Consider the following 19,193-nt stretch of genomic DNA (forward strand, 5'->3'; position numbering starts at 1 on the left):
CACACACACACACACACACACACACACACACACACACACACACACACACCACACACACACACACACACACAAAGGGGAACTCTGGCCGAGTCCCACAGTCTGGCTCTACGGTTTACAGGAGGAAGAGGGTGAGAGGGGGGAAAAAAGGAAAAAAAAGCCCTTCCAAATGACATTCTTCAAGGTAGGGTAATTGGGACCAGCTTAGGGTAACGATTTCAAATGATTCATTTCCTGCAATGCCCTTAATCATATTGAAACGGAGCAGCCTTCAAACTATTTCACAGAGGCAAAAAAGAAAACATATACTGTGTGAACTCAAACAGTGTGTGTGTGTGTGTGTGTGTGTGTGTGTGTGTGTGTGTGTGTGTGTGTGTGTGTGTGTGTGTGTGTGTGTGTGTGTGTGTGTGTGTGTGTGTGTGTGAGTGCGTGCGTGCAGAGAAGACATAAAAAGAGGACAAGAGAGACAAACAGACAGAGAGGGCAAAGGGCAGAAAAAGAGAGGGTGAGAGTTTCTGATTGTGTCTGCATTCGCAACTGAGCTCTTCAAGGCAACATTTCTTTGTGCTTCTTATCTGTGCTTAAAAAGTTAACTGAAGGACAAGGACGGAGGGGACGTATCGAAGCCTCTCACACGTATGCACGCGCTCTGCCAGCTGGCTATACACAGCTGTGAGAAATGGTGGCATTCATGCAGGTATCGGACAACACAGAAATCGGACAACACAGGTGGAGTCTGAAGTTTTCAGGATATCGTTGCTGTTGGGCAGAAACCTCTTATCTCCATATTTGGAACGCCCTACTGATCATGCTGCAAGCGTCACACGAAAGTATCAAAAGTAGCATATCCGCACGATCGAAACGTTGATATGCATATAGAATATGTCCGAAGTCACTACCTAGTGCACTATTATAGTGATTACACATTTTCGTGGTGTTCGGATGGTGACTGGATATTGTCTGTGATTTTGGATATTGTACCATTGTGATATGGCATAATTGTTCTATAAAAATATAAATATTGGATCAGGAAATAATCGTTATCGGCAGATACTCAAAATCAAATGATGAGAATCGGATCGGGAGCAAAAATACGTGATCGGGACATCCCTATAGCATACAGTACCATAATGCATTCCGCTAAAATCTGGAAGGTTTGAACCACTTCAACCTTAGCATCGCTATGTCATAATGGTGAATATTTGGCAAAAGAAATACAGTAGCACGTCTACAAGGTTGTAGTTGTTGTATATCGGCAATTATATTTGGTGTAGAGAGTAAAAACGATTACCCTATGTTACCCTATGTCATGAAATCTATAAAAAAAACTGTTTTCTCTTCACTAAGACCTAGTTGTGAAATTTCTGAGACTAGGGAAAATTAGATTTGGAACGTTGAACGTATGAAAACAGATACAGTATCATAGGGATGATAATCCAATTCGTGTCTTTCCCCGTTCTCATTTCCAGTTTCTCAAGCACGTCATGTATCACGTCATCTCACACACACAGCAGTAACTTAATGGATGAATCATTTCACACCCTGACCTGACATACTTTACTTTATTTGAAAACCATGTAGGAAAAGAAACAAAAGATGTCAGTCACGTGTAATGGGAAAATAATAACATTGTATATTATTTTTACTATAATTTGATACAGTGTGCAACTCTGTTGCTGCAGGAATTAAATTAACACGCACAAAAAATGGAAAATGGTTGTTTAACCACATTCATCTTGGTGTCCATATTTTGGGCAAATTAAAACAAAAGCAAAGTTTTTTGAGGCTATGCCCAGCTTTGTGGGTCTGTGTGTACCACATTTGTGATTTGATTGGCTGAGCACGGAATGTGATGTTGTATGATGACTTCACACAAGTGTGATTTTTGCTTTTTTGAGGGGCGCTAGCCCCTCCTATATACAGGTTTGTCTTGTCTAGACACTGTGTAGGAGGAGGCTAAACGCACACCAGTCTTAGTAGTGGTGCCAGCTCACGGCAGAGACATCCTTCTTTTATATACCCTAAAGAAGGCAGTTGCATCTGTCGAAATGTTGGTTCCTACTCTGCATCCTAATAAATAATCGGCACTTTGGCTATCAGTGTGTACGGCCACTCTTTTGTCTCTTTAAGACTTATTTATCTTTTTAGATGTCTTGTCTAGACATTGACGGCCCGGACAGTTCAACCGTCTGGGCACCTGGGCGTGCTGCGGGTTCGACTCCCGAGCCCGACGGCCTTTGCCGCGTGAAACTCCCCATCTCTCTCCCCCTTTCCTGTCTAGTTACGGTACCCTATCAACAAAAAACTAAAAAAATATATATCTTAAAAAAACGCCATTGACAATGGACAGAGTTTAATGTTTGTTTTATCACTAACACAAATGTCATTAAATGTCATTAACAATGAACAGAGTTTAATGTTTGTTTGGTCTGTCACTGAGCAAATCGGCATATGCATGTTATGTTACGATATCGTGATGATGTAACATGATAGGTGTTGGTAAAGTGCCCCTCACTTCACACAGGTCTATTTTTATTAAATAGCAGATCTAATAGCTATGTGACACATTGTGAGCTTGTGGATATGGGCTATTCGTTGTACAACGGAGTATACGATTTAGGGCTTTAAGGGTTCAGTATGTGCGTGCGTGCCTGGCTACCCAAGCATACGTGTGAGACTGTGGGAGTGTATGATACATTGGCGGGTAGGGGGTAACTTCACATGCTATGTAAACGGGCTCAAGGGGTGGCCCTAAGAGCCCAATTACATGCACTTCTTGAGTCAACACAGACACAGAAAGGAGCTGTCGTCACCTGGCCCTCACAATAAAGCCCAGTGATTAGCTCAGGTCGGCGGCGGTGGGCCAGTCACACTCACTCTCACTCGCACGTTTCACCCCAGACTACAGCTTCCTATCTGCGTAAACAAGTCTATTTCATGGTACAGGATCATTCTAGGCTGTTTTTGTTGTCGCTGTTGTTGTCGTCGTGTCGTTGACAGTGCTCTTACGATATTAAGTTAGCCACATAATCCCTACATAACTTGAGTCAATGGATAGCACAACGAGCACTGCAAGCTCGCAAAGTGTACTTTGTAGCCATTTGTCTGTAATTTTCACTATTTCTGAACATTTTGAAAATGTTGTTAAAAAATAAACATTTGAAAACTTAAAAGACAATTATAATTATAATGATTTATTTTATGCCCGTGTTGAAAGTGTGTACGTTTTGCTGGAAATTGATCTTCATTGAACAGGTTAAATATTGTTGAGTTACAATTAACTAGAGCGGTGCCCATGGAGTGTATCAACTGGCAAGTGTGTTCATAGTGAGCGAGTATAGAATTAATTCCATATACTGTATATGGATAGTACCCGTTCCACCCAGCTGTCTGTGTCCCTTGTATGCCCATATAGAGAGATTTATGTTCTGTCTCTCTGTGTCCCTTTATTCCTATATATGAAGTTCTGTGTCAGGCATGTGCAAATAAGAAGTGTTGTGATGTCAGAACAGGCCAGTATATCTCCCATTTATGCCCATATATGGAGTTTTAAGTCAGTGGGGCGAACGGTTCTCGAGTTACGTGTATTACAGGCGCACACACGTGCAGACATACAGAGACGTGGTGCTTTATAGATAGACTAGACCGGTGCCTGGCTGACAGTGGCTGTAGAGCACTGAGTCGGTAATGATGGAAGTTGGAGATCCATGTCCCACCCGGCTATGCAATACTGGCACTGCACTCCGGTGTGCGGAACGCATGTGTCCAATTTGAAGTCGTGGGGTGAACGGTTCACGGGTTACGTGGATTACAGACGCACAAACGTACAGACAGAGACATGGTGCATTTGTAGATATATGTTAAGATTCATAATGCTATGCTCATATTTTCAGCTTGCACTGCCGTCGTGCGACAGAGCATAAATTAGGCTTCATGAAGGACACCCCCCACCACCATGCCACTTAATAAACCAACTCTTGACACTCTCTTGACTCTCCTCACTTTATGGAATAACAAAAAGATTATCACACTGACCAGTCAACAAACACAGGGAGGAGATAAACGGGGTGAATTTCCAGACCATTGATGGCGTGCCGCCCCGGATAATTAAAGCGTCTTTGTGGACTGGATGCAGTATAATTACTCATCAGGGACACAACCACTCCCTCCGGCCAGGCTTGCGTTGTCTTAGCAACAACAGCAAAAGAATAAGTGTCAGATATATTCCAATGGTAATTTCATGCAAATGTTGACGGTTGTTGTTAGCATTAGGGCGGCAACTATCAACTATGTCATGAGCAATTATTCTATCAAATTACTTTTAGAGATGCATTTTAGAGATGCATTTTAGTGCTAACTGCCTAGACCTTATTTTATACTTTGTCTTGTCATACAACATTGTTGTGCAGAAATAGTGGAAAGTGACGATGTACGAGCTCACAATGCATCATGATGCATGCTGTGAACTTGTAGATTCGATATTCACTATTTTAGATTTTTATGTGGAAACTTTTCACGCATACTGCCCTGCCCAAAATAGGGAATTGATTATTAATTGATTATTTCATTAGGTTTTTATTTATTAAATCCATTAGTTAAATTAACTGTTGCTCACCGATTAGCTCTACCCTCTACTTTAGAGTCCATTGGCAAACAGCCAGATCATAGTCGCTATTCTTTTTACACAGTCTGTTGATTTCTGTCTTTTCTGTCATGGATGGAAATGCATGCTCAAGGGAAATTTCAGAATCTCTCTCCCCCTCTCTCTGTCTCTGTACCTCTCTCTCTCTCTCTCTCCCCTCCCCCCCCCCCCCCCCCCCCCCCCCCCCCCCCCCTCCAATTATTGAAAATTGAAACAACCTTGATTTTGTCCATTACGGTGCAAATTAACATCAGCTTTCCCCATTTAAGAAACAGAAATATAGCCTTGGCAACATTAGAGATACCTATTTTCTGATTGTTGGCTGCATAACGTTTGGCTACGATATTTCTAGCATGGCTCTTTCATCTTTCTGCAGTTAGTTCCTATCCTTCATTTGTAACCGGTTCCAGTTTGGAAGAAGGTTGAAAGCATTGCCATAGGTTCCCACAGGGATAGACGGAGCTCAAGATCTATTGCTCCGTCCAACATTCTCTCTTGACACATTACTGTGTGCTTTGCTTCGGGAAGTAAATTATGGGCCAATTGCTGGGGATTAATGATGACCTTTGACTGAATCTCATTTTTCTGACAATGGAAAGCCAACTATACTATATTGGTAAAAAGCTAAAAATAAGTGACGTTATCCACTATACCCTAAAACTAACCATTGACTTTCCTCATCGACTTCAATGCAATGCACTCAATACTGTAATGTATTGTATCATGATAGTGCCATGACTCATTGTGCGTTTGTAGATAAGACCATTTTAAAATTATCTATTTGTATTTTTTTATGTCCGCTCTAATGTCATGCTCCAAAGCAGCACAGCACACGTGCAGTATTTAGGTAGGGTGCTTCTTGTAAAACGAAACACACAAAAAGCAGTTTACGGTCTATAAACAAAGTGATGCTCTCTGCATGGCCCAAAACATACAATTTGGTTTCATCAGGCCACAGCACATTTTCCCAAAAGGATTTGGGTCAGGCTGTCAGTCATGCCTTTCTTGCATTTCTCTTTCCACAGTAGGGCTTCTCCTGGTGTCCGACCATTAAGCCCCTCTAGGTTCTGGTTCTGGTGTGGGCTGAAAACATTACCACAGCCTTCTGCAGGTCAGCCTTGAGATCACAGGATGCCATCATTGTTGTCCAGCAGAAACCTTGTATCTCCATGTTTCAACTATGTTGCGGGTGTTATATCGCGAAAGTCTAGTATTTAACAAATGAAAAGTGTTAACAAGAGCCTTTGATAAAAGCACTGGCAGGACCTTTTTTTCATTTCCTGAAAAATAACAGTTTTGGACATACAAGGTTTGCGCCCATCATTGACGCCAAGCAATGTGTTTCTCTCAATGGCTTACTTACACCAACTTTAAACAACATCGGAGATCAGGTTTCCTCTTACCGCCAAATCTTGGGAAATTCATAACAGTTCCCATAACAGACTTTGTGAAAATATTCTAAACTAGGAATGTCATGGTCTCTGGAAATAGTGCTATAGCCTTGTGCATGCTTTGGTGATGGACAGCCCCCCCCCCCCCCCTGTCATCTTCAGACAGCTCTTTTCTCTTCATTATTATCATCAGCATTTTACTTAATATTTATACCATGTGGGAACTTGCAACTTGCCATGGGTTAGAAACAATATGTTTTCCTCTAACCAGACTGATTGCTCCAAAGAGCATAAGGATGCCAAACATTTCAAATGTTACTTTTGATGTCATATTTTCTACAGCATGGCGCCGAAGGGGCCTAGCCGCCTACAACAGTCTGCATCTCTCTAACCTATGTTTCTTCTTTATATAGACCAATCCATGGAGCGGTGCCCTCTCCACGGTATCCAGCGCCCAAAATAGCCAATCTACAAGCTCACATCGCGTGAACAATTAGTTGAATAGCCCTGTGCTACGCCAACCATACACAGCTCAGTTCATGCTGCTCCAGTACATGCATATTGTACAGCCGAACCACTCTGCTCAACTCCCGCTGCTAGTGCGTACAGCAAACCACAAGGCCAAGTTTCAAAGGCTAGTGGTTCTCAAAATAACCTTTTAATTTCAAAGACCCCTACTCTGAAAGTGTACGGTACAAATGTAACCAAATGGATCTGTAACTGCCAATTTGGGTTCACAAGTCCAAGTCACTGGACCCCACTTTGAGAACTACTGCAATAGTATCAACCTGCACAGAAAGACCACATTAACTGGTGGTGATGATAAGGATGATGCGTAGGCATGGTTTAAGATATGCATATCACGGTAGCACAAATGTAAAAGGATTGTAGAAAAGCTATTATGCCACTATAGTAAGACTGAAGTAATATTTTCAAATGACATTTTTAAGATGTAGGCAATTATATCTAGGGGAAGCCAGTAACCAGATAACAAATTAATTTAGCTAACTTTCTAAGAGCCTTTTTAATTGCACATGGAAGCCATACCATTATTGCACTTTCTTGTTTGATTATATATGCAGTTGTAAATTAGATTATGGGAAGACATAAAGTTGATTACTTATCGCCATAAAATTAAAGTGTGCCAAAGATCTTTGTAAGATATCGTTATTTGAGCTCACTATTGCCTGACTGTCTCTTACTTATTGGTTTACCAATATCATTCCAAGAAACTAAATACATTATGTACTATTCATTATGTTAGCACGCACACACACACACACACACACACACACACACACACACACACACACACACACACACACACACACACACACACACACACACAATAGCACGACTCTCCACATACAATAGTTCAGGGCATGAACACAGCACAGTTACTAAGAAAAAAGGCTTTTGCAGCCATCTAGTGGCCATTTAAGATAACTACTAACAACTATTTCTCAATCCAGACAACACATGGCCTACATATGAGAATAGGGAGTCAAATACTGCTTATTAAAACATACGTCACATACCTGACAAATTCAACACTAAAGGCTGTACATGGATTAATGTTATATTGCTGCAGGATTTGGAGGTTTATAGGCTATATTTCAAAATAAACAACTAAAGGCTTCAAATCAAATTATTGACAAACATGGACAAAACATAAAAAATAAAATAAAAGCAGCTTTGCATGACTTCGACATGCTTCTAACTATAAATGCATCAAGTCTCTGTGTGTACGACTGTCCGTCTGTAATCCACGTAACTCGAGAACCGTTCGCCGCACCGACTTCAAATTCGACACACGCGTTCCACACCACCACAGGGAGTGCAGTGCCCGGTGTCGAGTCAGTCGGACCCATGGTTGTCCAGAACCGCCCCAAAAAGGCCTCTGCCCGGGGTCTGGACCGGGCCCCTGCCCAGGGTCCACATATAGAGCTGGCCTGTTCTGACCTCACAGAACGCCATACGCTGGTGTGGTGTATTGGAACCACAATTCACATTAATATAGCATAAATAACTGTTTAGAACTAAAGTATAGTATAACATTAAATTGTCTCTCAGCTGGGCAAACATGTCATGATGACACACATGCAGGTAGTCATTAGCAGGCTATAGGAATCTCAGAATAGCCAGTGGCCACTATCTTGATGACCACAAACAAATGGCCAGATACTGTGCTTTCCATACTGTGCTTTCCGTACTGTTACTACGAGTAAGACGCGCAAACGCGGGAAGCGAACGCAGATCGTAAATTGCAATAACAAGTTGGACCACGCCATGACACTGATGTCACCATGACTCAGCCATAACCATATAAGGAGTCCCCTGATGTCACCATGACTCACAAATCACTCAGCTCCATATATGGGCACAAAAGGGGCCAGGTCCACAACAAACAAATCATTCATCTCCATATATGGGCACAAAAGGGCCAGGTCCACAACAAACAAATCAATCAGCTCCATATATGGGCACAAAAGGGGCAAGGTCCACATATACAGTAAGCGATGCAACACACTCCATATTTGGATAGCGGGACAGACACACGGACGGACGGACACACGGACAGACATGATCTGCTAGGTCTCATAGTAAGTGCTCACTGCATTCGCAATAAAGATTGACTGAAATTGTCTGTATGAGAGTTGCCCACAAGCCGTTAGGCTGTCGAGTTTGTACTTTGTCTCCGAAAATAAACATGGAACTCTGAAAGATCTGCCTCATTCATCCTTCAGAACTTCTCCATATTTTAGCCTGAGTATTTTAGTCTAAGTCACTGGCCTGTTCTGACATCCCAACACTCCATATTTGGACATGGCTGACACAGAACTCCATATAGGAATAAAGGAACACAGAGAGAACACATACAGAAATCTGACATAATTCTGACGTCGGGCATAAAAGGGACACAGACATAATATCTGTGTGGGACATGTATTTCCAACTTGCATCATTCCAAGTAGGCCAGTTCCCAATGGGCACCGCCGTAGAGGCCCCACAGGCAACGCTCTAGTATAGTAGGGATAAAATAAAGTAAGAATGTATATAATTAATTGTACTTGACTGACATATTTTTAAAAAAATGCTACCAACCAGTTGTCTTTGTCAGTTGCAGGGGGGCCCAGTGGTGGAAAGTATGCCAACTACATTTACCTAAGTACTGTACTTATTACAATTTTGAGGTATTTGTACTTTACTTGAGTAATTCCAACTTCCAATGCTTTTACTTCTAGTCCACTGCATTTTGGATCCAAATATTGTACTTTTACTCCACTACATTTTTTTTTAAAACTTTAGTTACTAGCTATAATTACTTTGATTATTACAAATCAAAAACATACATTATCCACTTCAGCCCTACATTTCGGCCATTTGAAAATAGCCGATCTACAGGATCACAATGCATCGCAATGTGACCCATTGTGTGAGCTTGTAGATCTGCTATTTTCAAAAGATTTTCATACATTTGAAGACTTTTGAAATGGGACATTCTGCATAGTGAGCACTTACTTTTGGTTTACTTTAAGTAAGTAAAAATGTGAGTACTTTTTCCACCACTGGGGGAGTCAATGAAAACATCTGTGGGGTTGGAGCATATTTTAGCTTGGCTGGAGAGTTAGAATGGTATCTTTTCGCTTTGAAACTTGCAGATCCGGTCTGTAGCGGATACTGAAACTGTGCTGTATGCAAGTGTGCGCGTACAAATTAACTGGACACGGTAGACGGGCTGTAGACCGGACCTGAGCACTGAACAGTGAATAGAAATCAGGGCGATTTTTGTTTTTCTGCTAAACGAAAAGCGTGGTGATGACGCCGACGCGACCATATCGAGCGTCGAAAATAGCAGATCTGCAAGCTCACATCGCGTCGCCGTGCGGCGCGATGTGAGCTTGCAGATCTGCTATTTTCGCGTCGTCACGTCGCGTCCGCAGTGTACGTGTGCCCCCCCCAACAACACACAGTAGGAGCACAGTCACTGTACGCCCCTTTACCTCTACTTACTGTACGTCGAATGAAAACGGTAAGCGTTCAACTTTTTTCACTGATGAATGTGATGACAGAAAAATAGCTCATATATTTTAATTCCGAAGCACATCGTTGCCAAAAAGCCTCTTAATGTCAGAGCAGCACCACCGAGCCACAGATGGAGAATTCGGAGGAGGCCTCCTGTTTGTTGTTGTAGCTGTTAAGCTATTGCAGTACTAGCACGCGATGTATAACGGTCAAGCAAACCCACCCCACACATCACAACCGAGACTCCTTTGTCTAAAAAAAAAAAATAATAAGTACGACGACTGCGATTATATTACACTGTCGTTGTTATTGTTATTATTACACATGGATAGGTCATGTTATATTGTTTATATTAGTTAGACGTTGATAAAGAAACCATGTTCCGGGTCCATTTGATTTCATTTTACACTCCCAAGAGTTACATTATTTTTTTTAACATCTGCAATCTGCATTACTTAATTTACAACTAAAATAACTATTATTTTGATCAACGTTTGCCTGTTATCTCTCCTAGTGGCACCAACATCAATGCAGCATGGATTTGTGTACATATTCTTTAGTTTTGGGTCTGCAAGGCAAAATCTCATCACAAATGGTGGTCCGTGGCTTGAATGCAGAATACATAATGGGCCTTGATATGAAAATGTTTGAAAACCACTGTCCTATCCTGTGTGATCGCTGAGAGCTTGTTAGCATAGGCTAGCCTGTTAGCCTGCTTGGCTTGCTCGCAACACTTCCTGTTATTCGAGTCACTTCCCAGGTAGCCTGCACAATGATACATCAGTATTAGCCCTCTAGAATGGCTGTGCATTTATTATATTCCATACATTTGATATATACTGTCACCACTCACTCACCAGTCACGGTCACCACCACTCCCATATATGCCCTCCGTGTCGGTGAGTCATCGTTCAGTCGTGCAGTGTAACAGCTGGCTACTCACCCACTAATTAATTGCTGCAACTTGGGGTCGACTATTGATGACTGTCATCCAGTTTCATATTCACGTGAAAGTGCTGGCAGAAAACTTGTGTTTATTAGATATATCCACTTTTCCCCACGAGTTTCACACACGGAGAGGGAGCACTGTAGCACATGTCCTCTCACTGTCATTATTATCCAACAACGCACCTGTCGATTGTTTGCCCCACATAATTATGTGCTCAGTGGAGGAAAGTACCCCTGCTGATAGCCCTAGAATCATTGGCTGTAATATTATATTATATTATATGTAATATTACATATATTTCATGATGTATTTTCCATGTACCGGTACATGAAATCACAGCCATTATAGGTCTACACTCCCCCACTTTAAGCTGCAGTCCATCTCAAACTTTTTCATGTCAAGGGCACCCCAAAAGGAATATGTATTTGGCTGTGGACCCCCATCTGAAAATATTTTGTGTCAGGGACCCCCATACAAGATTATGCTTCAACATTATTCAAAAATGTCCCCATACAAAAGCTTACAGATAGGCTATAAAAGAGGTACATAGGGTTAAACTGATTGCTGGGAACCCCCTAAAAGACTTCCCGGACCCCACTTTGAGAACCACTGCTATATGGGATTTGAACCAGGCCTCTGGTGTTAAGACACCATGTGTAGGCCTATAATAAATCACATTTCCACTACTATGCTGAAGTGAAAATACCCTTAGAGATGTGCTCAACAAGTATGTGTCCTGACTCCTACCCGACTCAAGTTTCTTAAAATTATCAATGGATGAGAGACTCCACCCAAGCACTGGTGAATCTTTTTAATTTACAAATGTAATGCAGTCTTTCCATAAATATCTCTCCTCCAACATTATATTTGGCAATCTTCAAATAGTCTGGCTTCCACTACATTGCAGCATTGTCAGTAAGAAAGCTGTATGGTAACGGTTTAGCAAAGTTGCAACATTTGGTCTGTCATAAATAATGACGCCGACTATAATTCTTTGATATACGTACATCAAATAAATTTGTTCTGTCAGTTGATGCAGTGGAGTCTCTCATGTCTACCGTATACGTATAGTGAGAGCTAAGTTATTTGAAACTGCTTTAAAATACAATGCTGTAGACAAAATCATATCCTATTACATGGTGGAACATGGACAATTACGAATATGATCTTCTCATACTGTAGGTGAAATAAAGGATGATGAACACATTTACAGCCATTTTGGGCATGTCTTTAACTCTTTATATGCGGAAATTCTCAAACTCAAATGTTCATAAATATAACAGCAGACAAACAAGCTCATAAAATGGCTTGTAGATAAGCTATTTTCACTATTCATCATACAACTAAGCATGTACTGTATGTCTTAAGTGGCTAATTTTTGTATCTATTCCACACAGGGGTAAGCAGTACAATGGCGGCCGCATCCTCTGCTCTGGATCCAGATTTAATGCGGGAGGTTCTTGAGTGCCCCATCTGTCTAGAGACGTACAACCCGCACCACACAAGGCCTAAGCTCCTACAGTGTGGCCACACGGTGTGCCGACTGTGCCTGGAGAAGCTGCTGGCTAGCACCATCAATGGCGTGCGTTGCCCTTTCTGCAGCAAAGTTTCCCGTATGAGCAGCGTCTCCCAGCTGGCTGACAACCTAACCGTTCTCAGGATCCTGGACTGCGCCAGCTCCTACAGTGCTTCTGCGGCACTCATGTGCAAATCCTGCTGCAATCGGCTTCCGCGCCAGTACTGCCACGACTGCTCCGCAGTGCTCTGTGACCTCTGCAAAGAGGAGGATCACTTACACCAGGGACATTCTGTGCACACCATTAGAGCCACTGCTGAGCGGAGACGCAAAGAGCTACGCGGCAGCATGACGGCTCTCCGTGAAGCCATGGGTCAGATCCAGAGGAGGAAGGCATGCATCGACAGTGTGTCCAAGACCCTCCGGCTCAAATATCGATCTGTGCAGCAGGACTATGCGACTGCTGAGCTGCGCCTGCAGGAGGAGTTGAGCCGTTCTCGAAGAACGTTTACGGCCTCCATGACGGAGCTGGAGAAGCTGAACGGGCAGATCTTGGAGGAGCAGACGTATCTCCTCAACATTGCAGAGGTGCAGGTGGTGTCTCGCTGTGACTACTTGGCTATGCGGATGAAGCAGAGTGACATCGCCCTGCTGGAGGATGATGACGGCGGTAATGACGAGGCAGAACTAGACTTGAAGAGCAGCCTCCCAGTCACCTTCAAGCTCCAAGAGCCGCTGTTTTGCAAAGCAGACCATACCAAGACCCTGGACGTGGGTCAGTTGTCCACCAACACTTGTACTGTGAATACAAACGAGGGCAGTGGCCTGGAGCTGGGACTCGAGAGTGTTGTTGGGGAGGGTGCTGGAGCAGTGGGCGCCACAGGCGGTGAAGCAGAAGCTCCACTGGATCTTTACCGAGACGTCGACATGGCGGCAGCTGTGGAAGAGGAGGTATGTGCCTCACCGGGCAGCTTTAAATCTAAGTCCATGGATGGAGGGGGGCCCTCGTCTGGAGGAGCCGGAGGAAGGCCAGGTCCCCAGCTGTGCCAGTTTGTGAAGAAGATGGGTTGCAAAGGGAACCTGCCTGGAATGTTCAACCTGCCCGTTGGCATCTGTATAACGGCACAAGGCGAGGTCCTGGTGGCAGACCGCGGTAACTACCGCATCCAGATCTTCAACCGCAAGGGCTTTCAGCGAGAGATCCGCCGCAATGCCAGCAGCATTGACAACTTTGTCCTCAGCTTCCTTGGGGCTGACCTGCCCAACCTCATCCCCCTGTCCATCGCAGTCACACACCACGGCTTGATTGGGGTCACCGATAACTATGACAACTCTGTAAAAGTTTACACCATGGATGGACACTGTGTGGCCTGCCACAAAAACCAGATGATCAAACCTTGGGGCATTGCTGCCATGCCATCGGGTCAGTTTGTGGTGACCGATGTGGCGGGCGGCATGCTGTGGTGCCTAGCTGTGGACCGCAACGTCGGCGTGGTCAGTTGCAGTCAACTGTGCTCTGCCGTGCGGCCAAAGTTTGTGACGTGTGACGCAGCCGGCAGGGTCTACTTCACCCAGGGCCTGGCCTTGAACTCTATCGCCTCGGTGGGCGCTGACGGTCAGGTGACCAAGCAGCTCACCCGCTTCTCGGAGACAGAGGACTTCCACTGCATCACGGGCATTTGCGTGGACTCCAACGGGGACTTGTTGGTGACGGACAGCGGGAGGAAGGAAATTCTCCAGTTTCCCAAGGAGGGCGGTTACAACATCCTCATCCACGAGGGGCTGACCTGCCCTGTTGGAGTGACGGTCACTCAGAAAGGACAGCTGCTAGTCTTGGACTCGTCGGACCACTGTGTCAAAGTCTACACGTACATACAGAGGAGGCGGTCCTCCACCTGCTAGAGGGAAACGACCGCCTGGATGTGAGTGTATGAGAAGCTGATAAACTAATGTCAATAATGTGCATCATGAGTTTAATCTCTTACTTGAACCCATTAAGAGTAATACCTGGGCTGGACCGCCTTAGCTTTTAACCACTTTAACCATTATTTTGAACTTCAGCTATTCAACAATAGCAGATATACAAGCTCTCACAGTGTGGCGTGCCGAGCTACGAGCTTGTAGATCTGCCATTTTGGAAAAATCACAAACGTGTGCAAATCCATGGATATATATTCTTTCACAGCAAACGTTTTAACTCTTTACTGTACTTCTGGCTTGGGGGTCCCTGAAACAACATATTTTCAGATGGGGGTCAGCAGCCAAATACATATCATTTTGGGGGGCCTTGACATGAAATGTTTGAGAACCACTGAAAACTGTCATGATTTAGAAGACATTTTGTAAAATCTGGTCTCCGGTCTTAATTGGTTATGTCTGCAGTGCAAATGACACTCCAGGGGATCATAAAAAAACATTACTCCTGATTCCCAGGCATTTTGGGCCCAATTAACCTGTCTAGCATTCATGCTGTCTCCTGCCTGATGATTTGCATAAGTCAGTGCTCTAAGTACTTTACACCTGGCAAAACATTTATCAGAAGTTATCTTGACAAAAAATTGTCAAGATATGGAAAACAAATAATGTTAGCTTTGATAGGGGTATATGGCACAAGTAGTAGCAAAATAGTCAGCCAAATGTTGACATTCTTTGTGTTGCAGACACATATATTGAATCTAATCGAGATGGGCTTAAAAAAATGAATTAATACTATGTATTTCCCACAAACTCTGTGGAAATGCAACCCTATTTAAGTTTTAACATAATTGTGCAAGCAAAATGTTAAATATAACACTGGTTTTGTCTTGCAGGACTGAACCTGTCGCACTGAAGTGTCCCAGGTATTCTTCATCTCCTGTAGCATCACGGTGTGAGTCCTCAGCTCCCATCCTCAGTTTGTTTCTAACTACACATTGGCGGTCATCAGCTAGGTGGAGAATTCATTTCATTGCTACGTTAATTGCACAAAATTGTACATGAAACCCTGTGCTACCTCGTTACGTTTCAATGACTACGCCTTGAAGATGTAAAGGTTGCTCGGTAATACTGAAACCAAAACTCCTATTTAGCAAGCCTCATCAAGTACAACAGTAAGACATTTCATTCCAATGTATACTCCAGTCTCAACCGTAGACCTACATTTCAACCCTTATCTGTTATCTACTGTATGGCCACTGTAAAGCAACTGGTCAAAGTTCCTGCACATGAAGAGCTAACCTTCTCCCTTCAAGCCTGTGTTATTGTAATGGGTTCCTCATTGGGATCCAGAAGTTACAGTGTAATCCAGAACAGCACTGGGAGAAGGATCCTGATAAGTGTAGAACAGCGGTTCTCAAACTTTTGTTTTTATTTCAAGGACAGTATGGGCAGACCCCCCCCCCCCCCCCCCCCCAATAACTCTCAGAGTTATAGACCTGTAAGGGTCCATTTGGTTTGATGGTTCCTAACTATCAATCGTTTAGCTAGGGACCCCCTGGAGCACCCTCAAGGACCACTGGGGATCCTTGGACCCCGCTTTAAGAACCACTGGTTCCGTCCTGGATGCATTCCACAAGCGGTCACAGTGCATATGTGACTATGGCTGACCACATCAGTTACACAGTGCATATGTGATTATGGCTGACCACATCAGTTACACCAGTTCAGGCTTCTTTTAACCACATGAACCTTATTGTCTGGGGGAACATTCTGCCATAATAGCAGATCTACAAGCTCTCGGCTATTTTCAGCAAAGATATTAGTGGAGGTGTAGAAAAACAGGATGGTGAATACAGTCAACTAAGTATCGGTTCTAAGTGGTTAAAACGTCCTCAACATTAATGTGTTGTATAGAAAAGCCTTCACTTGAACTTCTTACTGGTCAACCTGATTTGACCCTGCGCACACGCATGTGCGTGCGAGTGTGTGGGTGCATGCACACATGTGTATTCATCATTACGGCCCTTCCCTTGTAGCAGTTTGGAGTTTTCTTTCTAATGAAAAGTGTGCTAAACAAATGTATCATTAACATGTGTTGATGTTTTCTTGTTTGTGCCACTGATGTGGTACTCCACATGTGACAAGTATATTTAAGACAGCAATAATGCAAGTGTTTGGTTTAGAAAATATTAAACGGTGTGACATTGTTCATATCCATATACTGTATATCGCTGTCGTCGGGCAGAAACCTCTTATCCATATTCTAACTCTTTGTTTTTATTTCGGAAATTAACGAGCTACTTCATCATATCAAAAGTAGCAGATCTACAAGCTCGAAACGGCGATAAACGATAAATGACCTTTTAAAAATGTGCATCCTGAAAAGTAACAGTTTTGAGGTTTCCACTTGACAGAGACGATATGAAAAATGATTAATGATAACTATATACAGTCGTGATAAACAAATTCCTATCAGGTGATGATGATAACGCAAGTCATATTTCAGTCAAAAGCAATCAGTGGCCTAAATAATGGGAAAGGAGCTAATTATTAAAACCCTGCTATCATTAAAGTGTATAATCTTGCGCGGTCTGCTGCCTGCAGATGTTGATTCTGCGAGTAATTATGCATTGACGTACACACCATTTTCATTACTGTGATTGATGAACTTGATTACGAATCCTAAATAGGCCTTTTCTACGAGTTATAATTATATTTCACATGCCCTCAAGAGTAGATCAGAGAGTCCCTTGGTTCCAATTTTAATCATACAAACTCAACAACTGACTACAGACCCTTTACCTGGGGCATTATTTATCAGTAACGTAAAAATAAATACATGAGAGGAAAACACTTCAAGCCGTAAACAACAATAAAAGAAACATGGAATATGCACCTTTGTGGAGGGAACAAGATTTCTTCAGTGGAGAAAAATGTGCAATTAACTTGCATCACTATTATGTGAGACATTTCAAAATGTATTTATATATATATACACATACATACATACATAGTGCATCTCTCATTTTAGAAGTGGTTGAAAAATATTGAATAATTTGAATTACGAAAAAGTGTGAGAACTACTGATTTGTAGAATCGGCCTCAGGTCAATGGGATAATGATCAATCAATCGATTGTGTTCCGGCGCGGATCAATGGAACCAAGAACGTATACACGATAAGTACTTTTTATATTAATGCTATATTATCGATACAATCTTAAGTGATTTGCCTATTATTTTGGGGGACCAGTTTGCAATATCCTTGCGGCGGCCTACATGGTTGGGAATCGCCGGCATAAAATGCTAGGAAATAAGTGTCCTTGTCTCAGCGTGCTGAAAACGACCGCTAACTGTTGAGCATTATGGTCGCTGTCTGGTGTGTTTTCTTTTCTTCGTAAATTAACGCCTTACACAATCTTACTACAGCGTTACACAAAAGCATCAAAGGTAACAGATCTGCAAGCTCGAAAGGTGTCGCGAAGCGACGCATTTAGCTGCTTAGCTGCATTCCCAAAAAGTACGCGTTTTGGACATACTGCATGTCCACCCGACAGAGACTATATTCTCATGGTTTTAGTGATATAATACTGTGAGAGGGGGCCGAGGGGTGTTATTACCTTGTCCCTCTTTCATCAGAGTTGGTGGGATTATTTGATACTACTGGATTGTGTAACTATGTGTATATAACACTGTACTGTATGTGTGTGTGTGTGAGCCGAACCAAACCACCATGTGTCCTTTAGGATGTTAACTACAAGTCCTTCATCAGAGGCTGTGAATCCCTGAGTCCACATTTCATGTTTGTATTGTTGATTAAAAATGAGTGCAATAAACAATTGATAAAGATCTACATTTGTTGTAGTTGTATATTATGTTTTTCCTTCATTGCACGTGTGACGGTATATTCATTTAAATAATTTAGTTTGTTTAGAGGTTCCCCAGTCCTTTCTGGATCAGGATTCATTTTAACATATTTTATAATGTTTTGGGGTAAATACAAATATTGAAAAAACACGGTCTCTTCACACATTGATAATATCAGTCACCAGAACCAAGGACGGATGTTTTTCAATAGTTAAAATGGAGTTACAATGGGTTTGTATACGAAGGGGATGTCTGTTAAAATGAATAACAAATATCTAAATTCTGAATCAAGCAACTTAAAAACTGTCTGGGATGCATTGCTCACAAAAGCCAAAATAGATGTTTAAATGACCTCAAATTAGTTTGAAAGTGAAATGTACCTTTAAATGAAATTTACATAATTATTATTATTATTATTTTTACATCAATGTTATATTAAAAACATTAAAAGCTTAAGTGTTGTCCCAATTATTTCAGGGACCCACTTGCAATATCCTCACATACCACCAGAGTGCCCCCTTGCCCATATGGTTGGGAATTCCTGAGGTTTAGAGAACTCATTGACAGAGCAAAGCAATAAATGACCTTTGTTGCTGCATATTATCCTTGGTTACAGTGTTTCATGGAAACATATGTATGATTAATTATGCACTGTGTGACCCCATGGGTGCCAACCGTGTCAATGCTGTAAAAAAAGAAAAGCCCTTGATACAGGCTAATAGGAGAGACAAACCATTCTTACCCTGTGCAATAAAACATCAAATAGGGGCATGTCTGCCAGGAATGTAGTTCTAAAAGAAAATAAAATAAAAACAAAGGCCTATAGGCCCATTTACAAATTCACAAAACCTATTCACTTAGAGGTAAAGATCAAAACGTTCTTTTCACTC

At 42.4% G+C, this 19,193-nt stretch overlaps 2 protein-coding genes across 2 annotated transcripts in view; one reads left to right on the forward strand and one right to left on the reverse strand.

Annotated features, from left to right (window-relative positions):
• astn2 (astrotactin 2) overlaps positions 1 to 19,193 on the reverse strand; it is a gene marked incomplete at both ends in the record, with an annotated part of 472,482 nt that overhangs the window by 81,711 nt on the left and 371,578 nt on the right. The window lies entirely within an intron of this gene.
• On the forward strand, positions 9,998 to 18,267 carry trim32 (tripartite motif containing 32). The gene is made up of 3 exons (XM_080756634.1): positions 9,998 to 10,063; positions 12,403 to 14,443; positions 15,332 to 18,267. The coding sequence occupies exon 2, from the start codon at positions 12,417 to 12,419 to the stop codon at positions 14,421 to 14,423; it is 2,007 nt and encodes a 668-aa protein (XP_080612760.1). The 5' UTR covers positions 9,998 to 10,063; positions 12,403 to 12,416; the 3' UTR covers positions 14,424 to 14,443; positions 15,332 to 18,267.

Source organism: Protomyctophum bolini (assembly GCF_963924005.1).
Source record: "Protomyctophum bolini genome assembly, chromosome: 22".
NCBI lineage: Eukaryota > Metazoa > Chordata > Actinopteri > Myctophiformes > Myctophidae > Protomyctophum > Protomyctophum bolini.

What these genes read in the sequence shown, in the direction of transcription:
- trim32 (XM_080756634.1), top strand. Translation starts at nt 12,417, where the DNA reads ATGGCGGCCGCATCCTCTGCTCTGGATCCAGATTTAATGCGGGAGGTT.